Source organism: Carettochelys insculpta, chromosome 16 (genome assembly GCF_033958435.1).
Source record: "Carettochelys insculpta isolate YL-2023 chromosome 16, ASM3395843v1, whole genome shotgun sequence".
Lineage (NCBI taxonomy): Eukaryota > Metazoa > Chordata > Testudines > Carettochelyidae > Carettochelys > Carettochelys insculpta.
Genome location: NC_134152.1, coordinates 9,219,368 through 9,240,086, shown reverse-complemented (window position 1 = coordinate 9,240,086; position 20,719 = coordinate 9,219,368). Strand labels below are relative to the sequence as shown.

The 20,719-nt window shown below is 44.7% G+C and overlaps 1 protein-coding gene across 19 annotated transcripts in view; it reads right to left on the bottom strand.

The window, feature by feature from the left end:
- RBFOX1 (RNA binding fox-1 homolog 1) overlaps positions 1 to 20,719 on the bottom strand; it is a 1,793,461-nt gene that overhangs the window by 170,657 nt on the left and 1,602,085 nt on the right. For all 19 annotated transcript variants that reach the window (XR_012647710.1, XM_075010515.1, XM_075010513.1 and 16 more), the window contains one exon: positions 2,866 to 3,009. Coding sequence is in view for 18 of the 19 variants with exons in the window: in XM_075010515.1 (XP_074866616.1) it covers positions 2,866 to 3,009 (144 nt within the window). In the remaining variant the exon portion in view is untranslated. The remainder of the gene's footprint in view (positions 1 to 2,865; positions 3,010 to 20,719) is intronic.

The window sequence follows — 20,719 nt, the reverse complement described above, 5'->3', positions numbered from 1 at the left end:
TGGGCTGTCCAGGCACAACACTGGCATGGGAACCATACTGGTGTACAGGGGCTGGCAGTATTGAGATCTCCTCTCCTAGCTGGCCATTCACTTCTCTGTGTGCTGCACCAGAGCACACCAGCTTAATCCCACCTTTGCCTGAGACGAACAAACAGTTTCAACACTGCATATCACAGTGAAGTGAAAGTGACATCATTATTACTACTTTCAATGGCTTTTCAGTCTACTTTCAATGACATTTCAATATAGGTGTTATCCAGCTATACAACTCCCCTTGGAATGCAGCAATCACCACCAACCAGACTGGTATTAAATACTACATTTAAATGTGATTATCACCTCCCACTCTTCCGCAAAGGAACATTAGCCCCTTGGCGCAGCTCCGGTTGTCCCCAGTGGAATGAAGAGGAACAAGGATATATTTGCTACAGCTACTTCTGCCTGAGAGTAAAGAAACATGGTGAAATCCTGGCTTTACTTAAAAATCAAATGGGAATGCAAAAAGCCAGGATTTCACCTGTATCTTCGAAAAGAATTTATCCCATCTTTCTGCACCCCCTCAAAGGACCAAAAAGAAACACTTCCCTCAGTGCAAGGTTTTTTTCCAAAACAAGCCCTGTCCTACCTTACTCAAATTCTACCAACTGGGAAGATTACTTGTGTATGGGAATAAACCCTATATCTAATTATTATTATTATTATTATTATTATTATTATTATAGCTGTAGATCTTGTTCAAACATGCAAAAAACACACAGGTCACCAAGAAAAGTGTTTGACTATACCTGCTTTAGTAAAGGGAATAAAAACTAAGCCTGCACAGTATTTAGTATGGGTAACTCAGAACATTCTTCGATACAACACATTTTATGATGTGACACTTTCCAATACATCACTTAATATGTCATGTTTTGCTATTTCATGTGTCACTAACATGTCATGTGAAGCAGTGTAACTCTGGTGCGGCAATGTAAGTGACATAAACAATATATTACCATGGAAAGACAAAATAATCCAGTCAGGAGAAGAATAATTTGGTGACTATATGAGACTCTTCAGAATTTTGACTCTACTACAGTCTACTAAATATGTTAAGATATATTAAAAATCCATGAAAAAGGATACCATTACTTAGATTTTTTTTAGAGAAATCAGCACACACCTGTTATCCTTTGCCTTTCCATTTCCTCTCACAGATACATCTACCATCTGAGTAACTAATGCATTAACTGCCATCGTTAGCTTATAAGCACATGAATGTCTAATGTTTAAACTGTAATTGGTGCATATATACATTTGAGGGAAGTGGGAAAAGCAAACTAGTAAACTAGCCTGTTCTCCTCAGCTCATGACCAAAAATCATGGTCATAACAGGATCAGGATGCAAAAAAATGGTTTCAGTATCAGATTTCATTTCAGAAATTTCACCAGAATTCACAATTACAGAAATCCAAATTTTCCACCATATTTTGTGCATTCTTGACTTTTAATGGGACTCTATGATTAACTACTTGAGCTTTTTTACAGGGGAAGCCTAAGCCACGAGGACTGAGGTCCCAGTTATGGGCCGGAATCATCCTGGATATGGATAACCATGGACTAAATTATAAAAGAGTTTTTTTGCAACTACAAGATCACCATCTCTGTTGTGTAACTGAAGTTCAAGAATAAGAGAGCAGCTGTGTTAGTCCATATCCACAAAAACAATGAGAAGTCCCGTGGCACCTTATAGACTACCAGATTTATTGGAATAAGTTTTCATGGGCAAAGACCCACTTCATCAGGTGCATGTATCTGATGAAGTGGGTCTTTGCCCATGAAAGCCTATGCTCCAATAAATCTGTTAGTCTATATGGTGCCACAGGACTTCTCATTGTTTTTGAAGTTCAAAGATTTAGTTCTTCTGTATATATATTTATCTTTAAACCAATATTCTCTCTCTTTTCTTTTTACATAAATTTTGGACCATTAAATAAGAATTGACTATAATCATGTGTTTGGGATAAGGTCTGAAATAATTATTGACTTGGAAATTGATGTGCCCAATCCTTGGGACTGGTAGAACTTTAGTTGACTGGGGTGTCTGGGTGGAAGCCCCAGGCTGGGTACTTTAAGGGAAGTGGATAATTTGGGCTTCTGATTGACCAATAAGACAGTACAGAAGCGTATTGACCAGGCTGAGTGAATATGAACACTGGAATAACCACCAGCTTCAGGGATTGCTTGTCCTATTTTTTGCTGTGGACCTTAATTGAGTGGCTTCAGCTGGCTCCCCTGGGACTCCACGTATCACACAGAAACATAAAATGAATGCAGGTACAAAAGCTAATACTATATGCTGTTCCAACATAAGGGTATCTGTACGTTATTTATGCTTATTAAGCTAATATCAACAGGTGCAATAAAAGCAAGACTAGCACTGGAGCAGCATCTGGCCAGGTACAATACTTAGTGAAAGGAGGTTAGATAATGCATTGGTTAGGCTAAGTAACACCTATTTTTAGTGTGATGCTTTTAAAGATCCACAACCACAGGTGTGGAATTCAAGGTGAACAGAAAGTTTCACAGGGGAGTGTGTAAGTGTGTACTAACTTAAACCAGCATTAATTACTTTCTTAAAGTACTAAAAGACATTCAAGACATTATAACTCTGCAGCATACATATAGTATCATTTCTCCTTGCCAGTAGCATAAGCAAATCGGGCAATTACTTATCGGTAACTGGGGAGAAAGTGTTCTAGTAATAGAAAGTATTAGGTAATCTTAACTTTAGATACTGTTGACAGCTACCTCTAAAATGTAAAGGTAATGCTTCTTAAAAGTGGGGGAAAATAATAAACTAATAAACAAAAGTAGAATACTTACTCCAAACATTTGTCTCAGATCTGGATCTCGAAATCTGAAGGGTATATTTGAGACATGCAGCCGTTTAGGCTGTGATTTGTTTTCTGTGTTTTCAGAGGATTGTGTCTGTTGCTGGCCATCAGTCTGTGCTGCATCATCTGTCTGCTAAAAGAATTAAAGCAAAATAAAGTAAAACATGCTCTAAGTATTGCTCTAGGTTCAGATATTAAAACAGTGATGGATTTAACTCTCCAGCAGGAAACACCACTGAGAGGAACAAATGAATCTTTCAAACAATGGCATAAAACAAAATCCAAATTCAGAGATATAAAATATCTGTTAATTCACCTAGTCCATTGTTTCACTTATTTCAGCAACATAGGGCTTGCAGAGAACTTCGGAAGAAGAATATAAACCATTATGTTACACTGTTAAGAGTTTTAAACAAATGAATAAATATGCAGCTCTGAATTACATAATTATGGAAACACTTTTAGCCTCCAGCAGAGTTTTCCAATAGAAATTGAAGCATCAGGGCCAGAAAACAGTCCAACCGTAATAACACATTATATGCTACCATGTAAAAGTAGAATTGGGACTGTCATGCAGAGGCCCATACGGATTTTCTTCAACTCAGGGCAGCTTACAGAATTGCCTTGTCCCTGGGCAAGGTCCGAGGAAGAGGCTGCATGTTCCTGAGAAGGGCAGGAGGTGGAAAAAGGCCTCTTTATCAAAAGGGGAGGAGGAGGAGGATTCAGGGAACTATAGACTGGTCAGCCCCACCTCAGACCATGAAAACATCAAAGAGCATGTCTTTGAGGAATCCATTTTGAAAAATTTTGAGGATCAGGAAGAGTCAACATAGATTCACCGAGGGCATGTAACGTCTCACTGGGCAGATTGCCTTCTATACGAGATAACTGTCTGTGGGGATATGGGGAATGCAATGGATGTGCTATACCTTGACATTAGCAAAACGTTTCATTGGGTCTCTCACAGCATTCTTGCCAGCAAGCTAAAGAGGTATGGATTGGGTAAGTGGACTAAAAGGTAGGTAGAAAGCTGGCTAGATTGCTGAGCTCAATGAGTAGTGATCAAGTCCATCTGGCAGCTGGTATCAAGTGGAGTGCCCCAGAGATTGGCTCTGGAGCCAATTATGTTCAATGTTAAAAATCTAGATCAGTGTCCCCCAAACTGTTGTGCAGAACACTGGTGTTCCACTCGATGTGACTAGATGTTCCATGAAAAAAAACTTCAGTGACTTGATTTCAGACTCCCAACTGAAATAAGACTTTAACATACTTCCAGTAAACAATTTTTGGAGCATTCTAATCGCAGAGAATCCAAATGTGGTGAAACATTCAGTTCAAGAGCTCCTTCTCTTTGCTAAAACATACCCATGTAAAACTGGATTTCTGCATTACACTGCAGTGAAAACAAAATACAGGAATACACTTAATGCTGCACCAGTTATGAGCATACAATTGTCCAGCATTGATTCTAATATTAAGCAGATTTGTGATCAAAAGATGCAAAAATACTCTTCCCATTAAAAAACTGTTAAATGTTACTTATTTTTTCCAGTCATTTTCTGTAAAAATAACTAACTTATAAAAACACAAAATATAAAAATATTTCCCATACCTGGTTTTGTGTTTCTTTTTTGTACAAATATTTAAGCCTTAAGGAAGAACAGTACTTTTTTGAATAATACTCTCCTTTCCATTTTTGTACAGAAGAAGGACACTAGCCATCCTTCTTTCAGCCATTATACTAACGTTCTGTTTGGGGTTTGTACTTCATTTTTATTTTTTACACTTAATTATAGGGTTGCTTACCATCCTCCTACCAGAAGGGCATTTGTTTGTTCATTCAGCTTATTTCCTCTTGTTATGTTTTGTTCATTGTAAAATAAACAACATCTAAAAAGCTAACTCTTATTAATAGACTTTTAGGCATAATATGTGGCAATTTTTCAGTATGAAACCCTCCCATCACCCGGACCACCAACTACAGCCAGCATCTATGCAACATGCTCTCTAAGAAATTGAGGAACCACTTGATCAAAATTCTTTACAATAAACAAAAGACAATTACAGATGAACTCCCCGGACCAGCACATAAGTGTTCCTTCAACGTACTCCAAGCCCAAAAGTCTTCTGTGGCTAAATTAGTTTGGAAAATGCTGATCTAAATGATGGGACAGATGGCACCATCAAAAAGTTTGTGGATGACACAATGTTAGGAGGAAGCTCAGATATGCTCAAGGGAAATGACAGCGTTCAGAGTAACCTAGAGCAGTCCACGGAAGACCAAACAATAATATTTTTTATGTGGAAAACCCATTGTTGTCAGAGAAAATATATAATAATAATAATAATAATAATAATAATAATAATAATAAAAGAAACCAACAGCCACATATGCAGCAAAACCAAAATGAAGTAATTTAATCAGGTATCATAACAATGGAGAAGTAACATTGTATCTGGTTTTAATAACAGAAAATATAACATCAGTGTATTTTTCCAAATGCTCATGGCACATCTGCGTGTTGTTCACGGACCACCAATGTTCCACAGAACCCCATTTAAGAAACATTGACCTAGACAAATCGGAGGACTTGGCTAAAAGAAATCTGATGAGGGAAAAGTGCAGAGTACTGAAAGTTGGATGGCAGAATCCCATGCACTGCGATGGGCTGGAAACCATCTAGCTCAGCGGTTCCCAATCTTTTCCAGATGGGGACCCATTTTGACAATTCAGGAAGATCTGGTGACCTTCAGTCTACGTAGACTATGGATCGCGCCCTTTATAGTTTCAATTTAGGACTTAATTTACAGCATCAACTGTGACTATGAAGACCCACACGAGGGTGACAGTCCTTGCTGCATCTCTTGCAGATGTGGTGCGTGTCTGGCAAGCGCTTAGTGTGCTTTCTGTGTGCTCGCTTATCCTCTGCTAGCTGTCTGATCCTCATCTTGCCCTTCTGAAGACCCTTGTGTAACCCTTGCCTCCATCTGCTGCGGTCGTCTGCTAGTTCTTCCCAGTTATCCAGCTCGATGTCTTCCTCTCTGAGGTCTCTCTTGCAGACATCTTTGTAGCACAACTGGGGGCATCCGGGAGGTCTTTTGCCAGAGGCTAGCTCACCATAGAGGATGTCTTTTGGAATCCTTCCATCATTCATCCTGTGGACGTGGCCAAGCCACCGGAGCTGACGCTGCCTGAGGAGGGTGTGCATGGTTGGGATTCCAGCTTGCTCAAGGATGGCGGTGTTGGTCACTCTGTCCTTCCATGATATTCCAAGGATGTGCCTGAGGCAGCGCAAGTGGAAGACTTTCAGCCTTTTTTCCTGGCGGGCATACACAGTCCCAGTTTTGCTGCCATAAAGGAGGGTGCTGAGGATGCAGGCTCTGTAGACTTGCATTTTGGTGTGAGTGTACAGCTTGTTGTTATTCCACACTCTCTTGCTGAGTCTGGACAGAGTTGTGGCCACTTTTCTGATCCTCCTATTTAGCTCAGTGTCCAACGACAGGGTGTCAGTGATGGTGGACCCGAGGTAAACGAACTCGTGGACTACCTCTAACGTACAGTTGTCAATGCTGATTGATGGGGATTCAACAACATCCTGACCGAGTACGTTTGTCTTCTTTAGGCTGATGGTAAGCCCAAAGTCTTTGCACGCTTTGGAGAACCGATCCAGCAGTTTTTGAAGCTGGTCTTCTGTGTGAGACACTACAGCAGCATCGTCTGTGAACAGCATGTCTCTGATGCGGACTTCCCGCACCTTAGACTTAGCTTTCAGCCTTGCAAGATTAAACAGTTTCCCATCAGATCTTGCGTGCAGCAAGATGCCCTCTGTTGAAGATCCAAAGGCATGCTTCAGGAGGAGTGCGAAGAAGATCCCGAACAATGTCGGAGCAAGCATGCATCCTTGTTTGACGCCGCTCCTGATTCTGAAAGCATCTGATAATGCGCCGTCATATTGGATGGTTCCTCTCATGTCTTCGTGGAACGACTGGATCATCTTGAATAACCGTGGAGGATAGCCTATCTTGTGGAGCAGTTTGAACAGACCATCCCTGCTCACCAAGTCAAAGGCCTTGGTCAGGTCGATGAAAGCGATGTAGAGTGGCTTCCTCTGCTCCCTGCACTTCTCCTGCAGCTGCCTTAGAGAGAAGACCATGTCAACGGTAGACCTCTCTGCGCGGAATCCACACTGCGATTCGGGGCACACCCTCTCAGCAATCTTCTGGAGTCTGCCGAGGATGACGTGAGCGAACAGTTTACCAGTGACGCTTAGGAGGGAGATCCCATGGTAGTTGTTGCAGTCGCTTCTGTCTCCTTTGTTCTTATACAAGGTTACAATGTTGGCGTCACACATATCCTGTGGAACCTCACCCTGTTTCCAGCACAGGCACAGTAGCTCATGTAGGGGTTCCAGGAGTGTGTCCACAGCACACTTGATTACCTCTGGTGGTATACCGTTCTGGCCGGGGCCCTTCCGGCTGCAATGCTGTCAATGGCTCTCTTCAGTTCATCCACAGTCGGTTCCTGATCCAGTTCATCCATTACTGGTAGGAGCTCGATGGCATCGAGGGCTGCGTCAACCACAACATTCTCGCATGAGTACAGCTCGGAGTAGTGCTCAACCCAGCACTCCATCTGTTTGGCTTTGTCAGCGATGACTTCACCAGATTTGGATTTCAGAGGTGCCATCTTGCTCTGGGTGGATCCTAATGCCTTCTTCATACCCTTGTACATTCCTCTGAGATTACCAAAGTCAGCACAGGTCTCGATGCTGCTGCATAGCTGGAGCCAGTGGTTGTTGGCACAGCGCCTGGCTGTCTGCTGTACTGTTCTTCTGGCCGCTGTAAGTGCTTGCTGGGTACTCTGGCTCAGTGAGTGTTTGTACTCCAGGAGTGCAGCGCGCTTCTTTTCAGTGACTGGAATCATCTCATCTGAATTAGCTTCGAACCAGTCGTTCGTGTTTCTAGCTTTTCTTCCAAACACTGACAAGGCCGTGTTGTAAACTGTATCCCTCAGATGTTGCCATTTGGATGTCAGATTGGCGCCCCCGGGGCTGCTGCGCAGATTTCCTGGAGGGTCTCTCTGAACTTTTCAGCTTTCTCCGAGTTTGCCGTCTTTCTGGCGTCAATGTGGGGCCTTCCAGCAGGTTTAGAGCGGTACAGCTTCTTGGGAATCACCTTGAGCTTGGAGCAAACTAGCGAGTGATCTGTATCGCAGTCAGCACTATGATAGCTGCATGTCAGAAGGACGTTTTTGAGGTTATTACACCTAGTGATGACCACGTCTAGTTGATGCCAGTGCTTTGACCGTGGGTGTCTCCACGACACTCTGTGTTGTGGCTTCGTTTGGAAGAATGTGTTTGTGACGCACAGATTGTGGTACGTGCACAGTTCAAGGAGACGCTGTCCACTGTCATTCATTTTTCCCACACCGAAGTGTCCTAAGCAGGAAGGCCATGAGGCCCAATCAGCTCCAACTCTTGCATTGAAGTCACCCAAGATGTACAGTTGTTCACGAGCAGGTATTTGCGCTACAGCAGCACTAAGCATGTCATAGAACTTGTCTTTTACTTCTGGTGTGGCGTACAGGGTTGGAGCATAAGCGCTGATCAGGTGGACGGGACCAGCGCAAGTTTGAAGCGTGATCCGAAGAAGTCTTTCTGATCCGCCCATGACTAATTCCACCATTTGTAGAAGGGTGTTTCTGACAGCAAAGCCAACACAATGCTCTCTGGGTTCTTCTTGGGCTTTACCCTGCCAGAAAAAGGTGTAGTCCTTTTCCTTTAGAGATCCCGAATCTGCAGGCCATTCAAAAACAGGGTAAGGGAGAGCAGTGCCGTAACTAGCTAATTTTGCACCTCAGGCAAAAATATAAAACTGTGCCCCGTCACGTTTATACATGAATAGTTATTCCATAAAAAGGGAAAATACAGTAATAAAAAAATTACACCATTTATTTATTGCAGTTTATTATTGTATTATACTTAACCTGAGTTGCAGTAGGGGAAAGACTCATCCCTTGCCCCGGTTTAAACCCCACACTCAGAGGCTGGAAGGCCTGGGGGCCAGTCACAAACAAAAATTAAACAGCTACGTAAAAGAGAAGGGGGAGCAAAAGTGGGGCAGGGAGGAGGGGGGTGAAATTACTGCCAGTGGCTTGCTTGGGATCACTATGAATGTGAAAGACACAGAAGCCATCTTTGTAATGCATAAGATGGGGGTGTCCAACTTTTTTTCCCTGGGGGCCACATGGCAATTTTTTAAACGTTCCAGGAGCTGAACGCAAAATAGCCCCAAGCCGCCACCATCACCACTACCACCCCACTGCTGCCCACAGCCTTAGACACCCCCCCTGCAGCCCCATATTGCCCCCAGCCTTAGACCCCTCAGCAGCCACAAACTGCTCCCCCAGCCTTAGACCCTTCCCACCACAGCCCTAAACTGCCCCCAGACACTCCCCCTCCTCCCGCAGCCTCTTCCCCGGGGCTCCTAAGCTGGGCAGCATCCCCAGCCCTCCTGCTCCCAGCAGGTAATGGTCACAAAGACCAATTAACTCAAGTGTTAAGCTTTGAGCAAATAAAAAAAATAATAAATATATAACATAGTGTAGCCAGACATTAGGTAACTCCTATCACTAGTGACAGAGATAGCTGCTGGAGATGGCAGCGATCTCTATTGATAGATGTCTGCCTGAGGCAGCAGTGTTAAGAAACTTCAAATGGCTTCTTTAACAGCCACATGCAGTTGGCAACTGCTCAGCTGGCAACTCTTAACAAATCTAATGGTGACCCATGTTTGGGTCCCAACTCGTAGGTTCAGAATCCCTGATCTAGCTAAATGGCATATCTGCAGAACATCACGGTGTGGAAAGTCTTGTTTAGATATTAGGAAAAGCTTTTTCACTAGGAGGGTGGAGCGCAGGAACTGACTGCGTAGGGAGGTGGTGGAATCTCCATCCCTAGAGGTTTTCAAGGCCAGGCTTGACAAAGCCCTGGCTGGAAAGGCTTAGTTGAGGTTGGTCCTGCTTTGAGTAGGGGGCTGGACTATATGACTTTCTGAGATCTCTTCCACTCCTAATTTCCTGTGATTTTATGACTGTATGATTTGGATTACATCACAGCTGCTGTATACTTCAGTTTAAAAAAATCTAGTTAGGAATTTTAAAAATTATTAAAACACACTGCTTTATTAATGGATTTCTACCAGTTGTCAGAAAATTAAAATTATTTATCTTTAGTCAAATGAAACTTTGGAGAACCCTCTGTGCTGGATTCTTTGATGACAATATAGAGGATCTAATTAATCACTCTGTAGCATATGTACATGCACAAGCAGTGCTTTTTTGTGAGAAAAAAAAGGAGGAGAAGCCGGTACTCAGCTGTCACACCCCTAAGCCAAACCGCGCCTGGCGCAGCTGAGGTGCCAATGTGCTGTGCACAAGGAAGAGCATTCATGAAAGTGTATGCACATTGCAGGCTTATGTTTTATATGCATGTAGATTCACACAGGAACACAGGGCTAGAAAAGGGAAGGAAAGACAATGAAGCAGGAGAAAATTTAAGGGTAAAAATAGAAAGACGTTCAATTTTTCCCTTCTCTTACACTCTTCCTTTCTTATCACATACCTCTTCTATACACTTTCTTTGCTGTTTTTTCAGTTGTCTTCTATTGCTTCCATTTAATTACCATGTCTATTTTATGCGCTTTTTTTGACTATTAAAAAAAAATCCCATTTACAGCTAGTAATATCAAACTCGTCTCTCCTGGGCTGAGTGCCTGTTGGCTGTATTTCATTGGTTTGAACTTTAACTGAAATGGACAATAGTTTTTAAGTGTAAGAAAAGTAAACTTAACCAATATATTAAACAGGCTAAAACAGGGCAATCTGCCCCTTTAAAGGCCAGAGGGCTAAGGACCAGAAAGCCCTGTTCTCAGACAGAACCCCTTAAAGAAGATGTGTTTGGGCTTTGTAGAGGGGATGGTTATAAAGGTGATGCCTATAAAGCCATGGAAGAGCTCAGGTGAAAGTCCGGGAAAAAGAGCAGTGAGAGACAACAAAAAGCCTTTGGGTGCCTACAAACAACTTTGTTCAAGGTATAGATTGTTTTGTTGTTAACCTGGTGAGCTTTTTGTTTAAAGACTAAACAGGGCCCTAAAGGAAGGGCCTGAAAAAGACACTGCATGGAATTTACTCTTTCCTAGGCTGGGAAAACAAGGTAAAAGTGTTAGGCAGGTACTCAGATAGCATGATTAGGAGAGAGAGAAAAGAACTTGAATACATTAAAACACAAATAGAATGCACAAATAAACTAAAGACAATTATGTTGAAGTTTATAAGCAACAGCATTTCTTTCAGTTTCACAGGGCTCACCCTGCCACATTCTTTTTAACTGCCTTCAACTCAAACTAAGCGTTAATAACATCTCCAAGTTCATCTCCTTGTATGTTCTATATTTGTTTATGAAACAAACATTCCAGAAAATAACAAGACTGAAAGAGAGAGGCGTATTTTGCAAGACATTCCCTTTTTAATTTCTCACAATACCCTCAGAATATATGCAAAAGAGGCAGAAGACTGAAAGACTCAACCTTACACCTGCAAGAAGCCTCACTGACCTCAACTGTATGCACTCCCAGGACTGTGGCCTAAACGTACATGACAAACAATAGGCTGGAGAGAGGAAGAACTACTATTCTCATTTTAAGGTGAGGAACTGAGGCACTGAGAGATTCAGCCATTTGATAGAATCACTAATAGAGCCAGAAACGCGCTGTGAAATTAAATCAGTGGGCCTTTGTCAAGAATATGTGCCACAGTCCTAAGTGGACTACATCTACATCACAGGTCACTAGAGAAAGCCCAGTTGAAGAGACTGGCTGCACAACTGTCCTGTCCGGTTCAGAACCAGTTCTGGGATGACTGCAGGTGGGCAGATGTTTGTGTTGGTGATGAGAGAGAGATAAACACCTGTCATTGGTGTCCATTCATAATGCGAAGCATTTTCTACCATCATGTTCTGTGGTGGCATCCGTGACCATAAAGGTGTCTAGAAGACAAGTGAACTGGCAATACAGTTGAAGAGATCTGACTACAGAAGCAAGTTGCTGTTCTAATGGAAATTAGCTAGGAACAAAATGGAGGCCCGATGAGGCAAAATGGGGTTGTGCTATGTCACTAAATATTGGCAGCCATGGCAATGAACCTGCACAAAAAGTTCTAGTAAAAATGCACATAGCATTGTTAAGCTCTCCATCAGACAGCCTCATGTGAAACAAGCTGTTGAATTGTAGAGAGTAAGTGCTCATGTTCTATGCATCCGAACACTTGCACTTCAGACTGAGCCATCCAGTTTTCTGAGCAAGATTTTCTGAGCGCTGACTTTGGCTGCTGTCTTCTTTGAGTGGTTATGCTCCTTCAGTGTTGTTCTGTAGATGTTGTGCTGCAGATGCATATAAAAAATAACTTGAGGCATGCACTTGCATTATGTCGATGAAATGTGCTAGAAACCACCTTACAAAAGTTCAGCTGCGGGCGCCACTGACTATAGTAAGATGTCATGAGCTTTGTAACATGGTTTAGGACCTTGTCAATTTCTGAGAATGACTGAACATGATAGCCGCAGCAGATGTTATCACAGACAAATTTACATGAGAGTGTTGCTGGCAAGTTGATGATGCACACATTGACCAGTATTGCTGCAAGACCTTAACCTCGAGGAAGACAATTAACCTGACACTTCCAGGAACTGCAAGGTTGCAGAGGTGCCTGTTTCAGGAGAAAAGCTCTACTACTTTAGTCCCTAATGTAGCACAACTTGAGGGAGTTTACAAAGAAGGCCTTTATGCCAAACTACATCATAAGTGGTGGTCAAATCTAGGAAGATGCCACCTGTCTCTAGATTTTGTTGAAAATAAATGTAGTCAGGGCTAAGACTTAATCTCAGGCAGCATATCCTTTCCTGAAATCTGCCTGGTTAACTTGCAAAACATAATCCGATTCCAGAGTTTATTTGTTGCAGGAGCAAGTATTCAAACACCTTAAAATACGTTGAGGGCAAGGGTGATAACTCACCATGTGTTAGGAGTCCTTGCCTGGAATTTGAGAATGACAGTAATCTTTGCTTGATATCAAGTGAATTGCAGCTTGGGTCCGCTGAATGACGGTTTTAACTGTTGTTCATCATTTTGTTTTTTAGTTTCATATATTCTGAGGACACAAAATTCAAATGCATTTCGCATTGATGCAGAAATACGTCTACATGAGTTAAATGCAGGGTTGGGACATTGGACTGTTAAGCATGGACTGAATTTTACTATGTGTTTGTACAGTCTCTAGCACACCGGGGTCCCATTTCAATTATAGCCTCCAGGTGCTTGTGTAATGAAAACAATTATATTTCATATCTTTTCTGTATGCACAGGCTTACATACAGCCTCATTAACAGTAAAAATTAATAATCCTCTCTTATTTCCTGTTAGTCCCCTATCAAGTGTGAGTTGGGCTTATTGTTTTGAAATAACACAAAGGAAACTTAAGAACAACACTGGGCAATATGGCCTCTCTCTCGCTGGACTCATTTTGCTTTCCCCTCTGATTTTCTAATTCTTTCTTTAAAGATGCTCTGGATTCCAGCTTCAATTTCTGCCCTTGACAGTTTCATACACATTTCAGTTCTAAGCCTTGGCCTAATAAAGAAAATATAACCAAATCCTAGGTCATGTTTACATTACCAAAATGTGTTTTTATATCGATATAGCTAATTTGATTTAAGGCTGTACCTCCACTATTCCTACAGCTGAGCAAGACTAGCTACACAGAAGTTAACAAATACAGTGACTCCACTAGGATTTTACAGGACATGCTATCTTCCTATAAAAACATGCTATTGGGGGCAGTGAAGACTAACAGAGTAAAAGCAGTGAAATCCTGGCTTCACTGAAATCCCGGGCACCATTATTTTCAGCACAGGGATGATTCATCCATTGGCTATGATTGGTGGGTGAAAACCAGCACAATGTATCCTCATGCAAGAACCAGTTCACAAACTATAGGAAACTCCTTTTGCTAATGAAGCATTTCCCACTGGTCTGACCAAGTTACCACTAACACTGACACTGACTGTCAGTATCCTAACATGTTCATTTCACTATCTAAAAATAGATTAAAATGCAGGTTGAACCCCTCTAGTCCAGCACACTTTGGAACTGGCTGATAGCAAACCAGAGAATTTGCTAAACCACGGGAGGTCCATATTGTCTCACAGCATTACCAGCATACTTCCAGGACCCCAGCAAGCAGTGGACAGATTGGTAAGGTCAATTATTACAATATTAAGTTTATTTCCAGCTCTGAAGATCAAGACGTCATTGTTCATCTGCTCTGACAAGGTAATTTCTGCCCATTTGTTGCATGTTGTAGTTTTGTTTTGTTTTGTTTTGTTTTTTTCTGGTTCCAGTAAGATCACATTTTTAATGTTAAAATCTTGACAAGCAATGATGTATTTTTGCAGATTATTGATAACTACTACCTGGGCACAGCTACAGTAAGACTAGAACAACATCCTTCCATTGTGAAGTGACCTGTATAAACCCTTATTAGCTTGTAAACCACTAAATATTTTCAATGAACAATTCCAAGAATTCAGCAACATACTTATGCCTTAAATGTTAAAATAAGCTGCTGGAATGTTAATCTTTAAAGACTGCTGACTGCATTCACAAATACTTTTGCAGACTTGTGATAGAGAAGTTACTCACTTGTGTAGTAACGATGGTTCTTCGAGATGTGTCCCCGTGGGTGCTCCACAGTAGGTGTCGGGCTCGCCCCAGCGCCACAGATCGGAAACTTCTAGCAGTGTCCGTCGGGTCGCGCACGCGCCAATGTGTGCCACTCCCTCGCGCACTCTTGGTCATGTGCGCAATCCGGTCCCCGCCAGTTCCTTGACCCACCACCCCGGATGCTCCTGAAAAACACCAGACAGAGATCCAAAGCGGGGAGGACAGGCGGGTAGTGGAGCACCCACAGGGACACATCTCGAAGAACCATCGTTACTACACAAGTGAGTAACTTCTCTTTCTTCTTCGAGTGGTCCCTATGGGTGCTCCACAGTAGGTGACTACCCAGCAGTGACCCCAAGTAAAGGAGGTGGGTAATCGATTCATGTGCAACTGCCCTTGAAAGGACTGCTGTCGACAGACATGTATCCTCCTCAAACACCCGGTGCATGGCATAATGCTTGGCGAAGGTGTCGTAAGAGGACCAAGTCACCGCTCTGCAGATGTCTTTCAACAGGATTCCTTTGAAGAAGGCTGTCGACACTGCCATCGCTCTGGTGGAGTGAGACTTGGGCGGAGCTAGCAGAGGGGTCTTATGGAGTTCATAACACAGTCTTATGCAGGATACAATGTGATTCGAAATCCTCTGGGAAGATAGGCCTTCCCCTTTCGACCTGGGTGCGATAGACACCAGGAGTCTGTCCATTTTCCAGAAGGACTTAGTTCTGTCTATGTAAAAGGCCAATGCCCTCCTCATGTCTAGCAGGTGCAGCCGCGCCTCCTTGCTGGAGCTGTGAGGCTTCAGGTAAAACGAGGGTAATACTATTGGTTCGTTAATGTGGAACTCCAAGGAAACTTTCGGAACGAAGGCTGGGTGTAATCGTAAGGTCACCACTTCCTTTGACAATACTGTGCAGGGTGGCATTGCCATTATTGCTGTGAGTTCGCTCACCCTGCAGGCTGACGTAATCGCCAGAAGGAAGGTTGTTTTCATGGTAAGTAGTCGGAGGGGTACCATGGCCAATGGTTCAAAGGGCGGTCCCGACAGCATGTGGAGTACCAAGTCCAGACTCCATGACGGCGGTAACAGTTTCCGAGGTGGGGTACAGATTTGCCAACCCCTTTAGGAACCTTGTGACGACAGGATGGGCAAATATGGTTGGCCCTTTCTCTTTGTGTCGAAATGCTGATATAGCTGTGAGATGGACCATTAGCGAGGATAGGGAGAGTCCTCCTCATTTCAGCTCCAGCAGGTAAATCGCGTCCACTTCTGCTCATAAGTCCTTCTGGGGGCAGAACTTTTTCCTCCTGTATGGGGAGGTATATATACCCAAGGTCCTAAGTGTGGCCCACGAGTCCTTGCTGGAGTGTAGGACTGAGTCAGTTAATTCTGCAAATAATTTTTGCTTATCAAATGGAAGGTCCACAATTTTTGTTTGTAGATCTCTGGGAATGCCGGACGTCTGGAGCCAGGATTCCCTGCGCATTACTACTGCTGTGGCTGTTGACCATGGCGCTGTGTCTGCCACATCCAGGGCGATCTGAACTCCTGTTTGCAAGGCTGCGTAGCCCTCCTGGACAATCGCCTTCAGCACTGGTTTCTTGTCATCTGGGAGGAAGTCCATAAGAGTGGTCAGTCTGGAGTAATTGTCGAAATTGTGGTTTGACAGGTGTGCTCCATAGTTTGCCATTCTTAGTAATAAGGTACAGGAGGAGTAGACCTTTTTGCCAAACAGGTCTAATTTCCTCGCATCTTTGTCTGACCCTTCTGATTTATATTGGGGTGTCTAAACAGGAATTCCATTCCTTTGGCTGGAACAAAGTATTTCTTATCCGCCATTTTATTTGTAGGAGGGATGGAGGCCAGAATCTGCCATATGTTGGTGGCTGATTCCATAATGGCTTCATCTAGCGGAATGGCGATTTTGGATGAAGCCGGGGGTCTCAGATTCTCCAGAAGTTTATGATGTTTCTCCTGCACCTCCACTATTTGAATGTCCTGTGTGAGTGCTACTCTCTTGAACAGCTCCTGGAATTGCTTAAGGTCGTCCAGGGGGAGATGTCCCCGGGGACACCCGCCTCATCTGGGGAGGATGAGGAGGCACCACTACGATATACCTCCTCTAACTCCTCTGATTCTTGAGTTTGCTGATATACCTGCTCTTTTGTGGATTGTGAAGGAAGGTCCCGGGACTCTGGACCAATGTCTGTCTGGGAAAGCTGTGTTCCTCTCACAGAGCGAGATTGTATGAGGGGTGTTGCTGGGGTGTGGGTGGGGATCTGCCCCTGGATCTGGACCCCCAATGCTGGTATTCAGTATGATAAGGACGGCCATGACAACACGGGCAAGGGACCAGTGATGGAGATCTGGACCACGATCGGAATGTGTACATATGGTGTCTGGAAGAGTGTGATCTCCGTGACGTTGATAACGGTGGAGATGATCTGTGATAGTATTCATAAGGGTCCATGCTGGAAAATGGTGAGGGTTGTCTGAGCCAAGGCGATGGTGGCTGGAGGAACGGGAAGGGAGGTCCAAAGCAGGCCATTGGAGTGGCTGCCCGGCGCGGTGTGTGTATCTCGGGGGGGCGGGGCGGGGCTAGGTGATAACGGCAGCACAATGACATCCAGAGCCGGACTGCAGTGCCAGGTTTTGGCCTTTGCCTTCCCCTGCCCCTGCAGAGCAGGCGCCGCCCCCTCCGGTGCCGGGGACCTCAGCGCTGCTGTCGGTGCCATGCTTGGTGCTGCTATGCACGGTGCCGTGCAGGAAGCTTCCTCCGGCACCATTTGGCCCCTTGCCGGGTGCCCCTCCTCCAGTGCTGTCGGTGCCGCAAGGGTCAGTGCCGTGTGAGTTGGCTACGCCGATTCCGCCACTTGCTGCGTTGATGCCTGCGGCGCCGTCGGTGCCAACTGCTGAGCAGTTGGAGGCCCAGGCACAGTCCTGTGTGCTGTTGTATCCCCGCTATGAGCAGCCAGGGGGTCAGGGCCCTGCGTTCTGCTCGTCCTGCTCGCTGGTGTTACCAGCAAGGATCAAGCTGGGGAGAGCTTCCTTTTCTTTTGCACAGAGGAGGTTAGGGAAGCCGCCTTCCTCTTGTGCGACCCCACGGGCCCCTCTTTCTGGCGGTTCTCTGGTGGTTCAGGTTGGAGGGCCTTATCAATTAAGATAATTTTTAGTCTCATTTCCCTGTCCTTCCTGGCCCTGGCTATAAGCTTAGCGCAGTGAGAACACTTCTGAGTAACGTGGGCCTCCCCAAGACAACGAATGCACTCGCTATGCCCATCTGAGGCAGGCATGGTCTCGCAGCATGACTCACACTTCTTAAAACCCTGCAACGACATCTCTGCCGAGGCTTATAAGTCTTTAAATGTTAATAGGGTACTTAGCGGCTAATGAAGTCTGCAACCAGGTAACGTTCACGGCCTTCAGGGGTAGTGGACCGCCTAAGGTAGCCGCCTCTGTCCGCTGTTCTCCCCTTTGTTCCTCTCTCTTTTTTTAAAAATTGTATATAGCACAAAATGGTTTCAACAGTCATAAAACAACTAACAAGTAGCAACTAATAACTATTAACAACAGTTGTTTTTTTGTTTTTTTTTTAATCTCAGGAGTTGGAGCCAGAGCAAATTCCATCTGCAGCCACTGGCAGCTGAGGAGGAACTGGCGGGGACCGGATCGCGCACGTGACCGAGAGCGCGCGAGGGAGCAGCGTGCATCGGCGCACGCGTGACCCGATGGACACTGCTAGAAGTTTCCGATCTGCGGTGCCAGGGCGAGCCCGACACCTACTGTGGAGCACCCACGGGGACCACTCAAAGAAGAAACTCTATTTTCCATTATCATATCTTACTCTACCAATAATCTGCAGCTTCACAAGTTTCATCTTGGTAAAATTTGGTTTAGGTATTGATGAACTTTGAGAGAAACTTTATGCAGGGAATGCATGTATCTTCACAAAGAGGTGTGTCCTCATTTGTCAAATTTAATGCATCACTCTCAGCCAATTTATAGTCCACTCGCCATATCACACCTCAATCTCATGGTATTTTTACTCTTTGATAAGTCATGTTTTGGTAGGCCTCTCTCCAGACTTATCCACTCTATTTTTTTTTTTAATAGAAGCGTGCCTGATGGTTGGAGGTTATTGTTTTCTGCTCATAAATTGTGGGGAGTTAAAGTACAATTAGCACCAGAAACAAGGAAACAAATGTATCCTCACACAAAATCTAAGTATCACGCAATGGCTACGTCTACACGTGCAGCCAACATCGAAATAGTCTATTTCGATGAATAACGTCTACACGTCCTCCAGGGCCAGCAACGTCGATGTTCAACTTCGACGTTGCTCAGCCCAACATCGAAATAGGCGCAGCGAGGGAACGTCTACACGTCAAAGTAGCACACATCGAAATAGGGATGCCAGGCACAGCTGCAGACAGAGTCACAGGGCAGACTCAACAGCAAGCCGCTCCCTTAAAGGGCCCCTCCCAGACACAGTTGCACTAAACAACACAAGATACACAGAGCTGACAACTGGTTGCAGACCCTGTGCCTGCAGCATAGATCCCCAGCTGCCGCAGAAGCAGCTAGAAGCCCTGGGCTAAGGGCTGCTGCACACGGTGACCATAGAGCCCCGCAGGGGCTGGAGAGAGAGCATCTCTCAACCCCCCAGCTGATGGCCGCCATGGAGGACCCAGCAATTTCGACATTGCGAGACGCGGATCGTCTACACGGTCCCTACTTCGACGTTGAACGTCGAAGTAGGGCGCTATTCCTATCTCCTCATGAGGTTAGCGACTTCGATGTCTCGCCGCCTAACGTCGAAGTTAACTTCGAAATAGCGCCCGACGCGTGTAGACGCGACGGGCGCTATTTCGAAGTTGGTGCCGCTACTTTGAAGTAGCGTGCACGTGTAGACGCAGCTAATATTAGTTATTTTATTACTATGGGCCTAGCTTAACATAAGTAACTTGCCTCATTTCTTAGTGGGCAGAACTAAGGAGAGGAATGGAAGATTAAGCGTCAAGAGGGACTTGACAAATGGTATGTTGGAGTCAGGGTTTATGTACTAGAGTTAAGGTAAGCAGCACACGTTGATGGTAGGAATCATAAGCTCTGACTTCTTCTCTACCAGAGTGGGGGTGCTTGACACCCCCCCACACACACTTCACCCTGGGCCCACCCCCTCCCCACTCCCTCCACCAAGCCTGTACATGACCCACCTCTTTCCACCCACTCTCCTGTCTCTGCCTTGACCCCCTATCTCCACCTTCCCACCAGCACCTCCTGCATGCTGTAGAACAGTTGATGGTGGGAGGCACTTGAAAGAATGGGAGGAGTTGATCAGTGGGTCAATGGGAGGCACTCTGGGGTAGGGACCTGGAGGCCCATGGGTGTTAAGCATCACTACTTTTTCCTGTGAGTGCTCCAGGATGCAGGCAACGGTGACAAAGGGGGTAGCTGTCCCCAAGCCTGGAGTTTCAAAGTAGCAATGGCAGCGACCAGCACTCCAACCCCTTTGAAGCACTGCAGCGGCACTGCTCCAGCTGTGTGCAGCTGTGAGGGAGTGGAGGGAGGGACAATGCCACAGTCCTGGCAGCGCAGAGAGCTGACCGCCATTGGCTCTTCCCCTTCTGCTCTTAGCCTCACGCCTTCCAAGACATGGACCTGGACTCCCCTCCCACTCTGTCCCTGGGCCCACAGTGGCTGTGGACCCCACTGCCAAGGTGTCTGCACCTATGCTAGAAGCTCTACACAAGATAAACCTAGAATGTAAAGTTCAGGTTCCTTGAAAACAGCACATGGACAGATCATGCTGTACCTTGACTGGTTCTTGCAAAGTAACCAATCCAATCCAAACATCTGTGAGTTAATGTATGGCAAATGCGATGTAATATTTAAAAATGACAGAAATACTCCTGGGGGAATGCTGTATCAAAAATTTAAGATTTGTGTAGAATATTTTAAGATTTGCCCACTTCATTTTTGAATGCAACACAATGTAATCACACTCCCACTGTCAGTCATGAGCAGCAGGGGCTCCCGCTGTCTGTGCCAAGTGCATGTGGATGTGCTC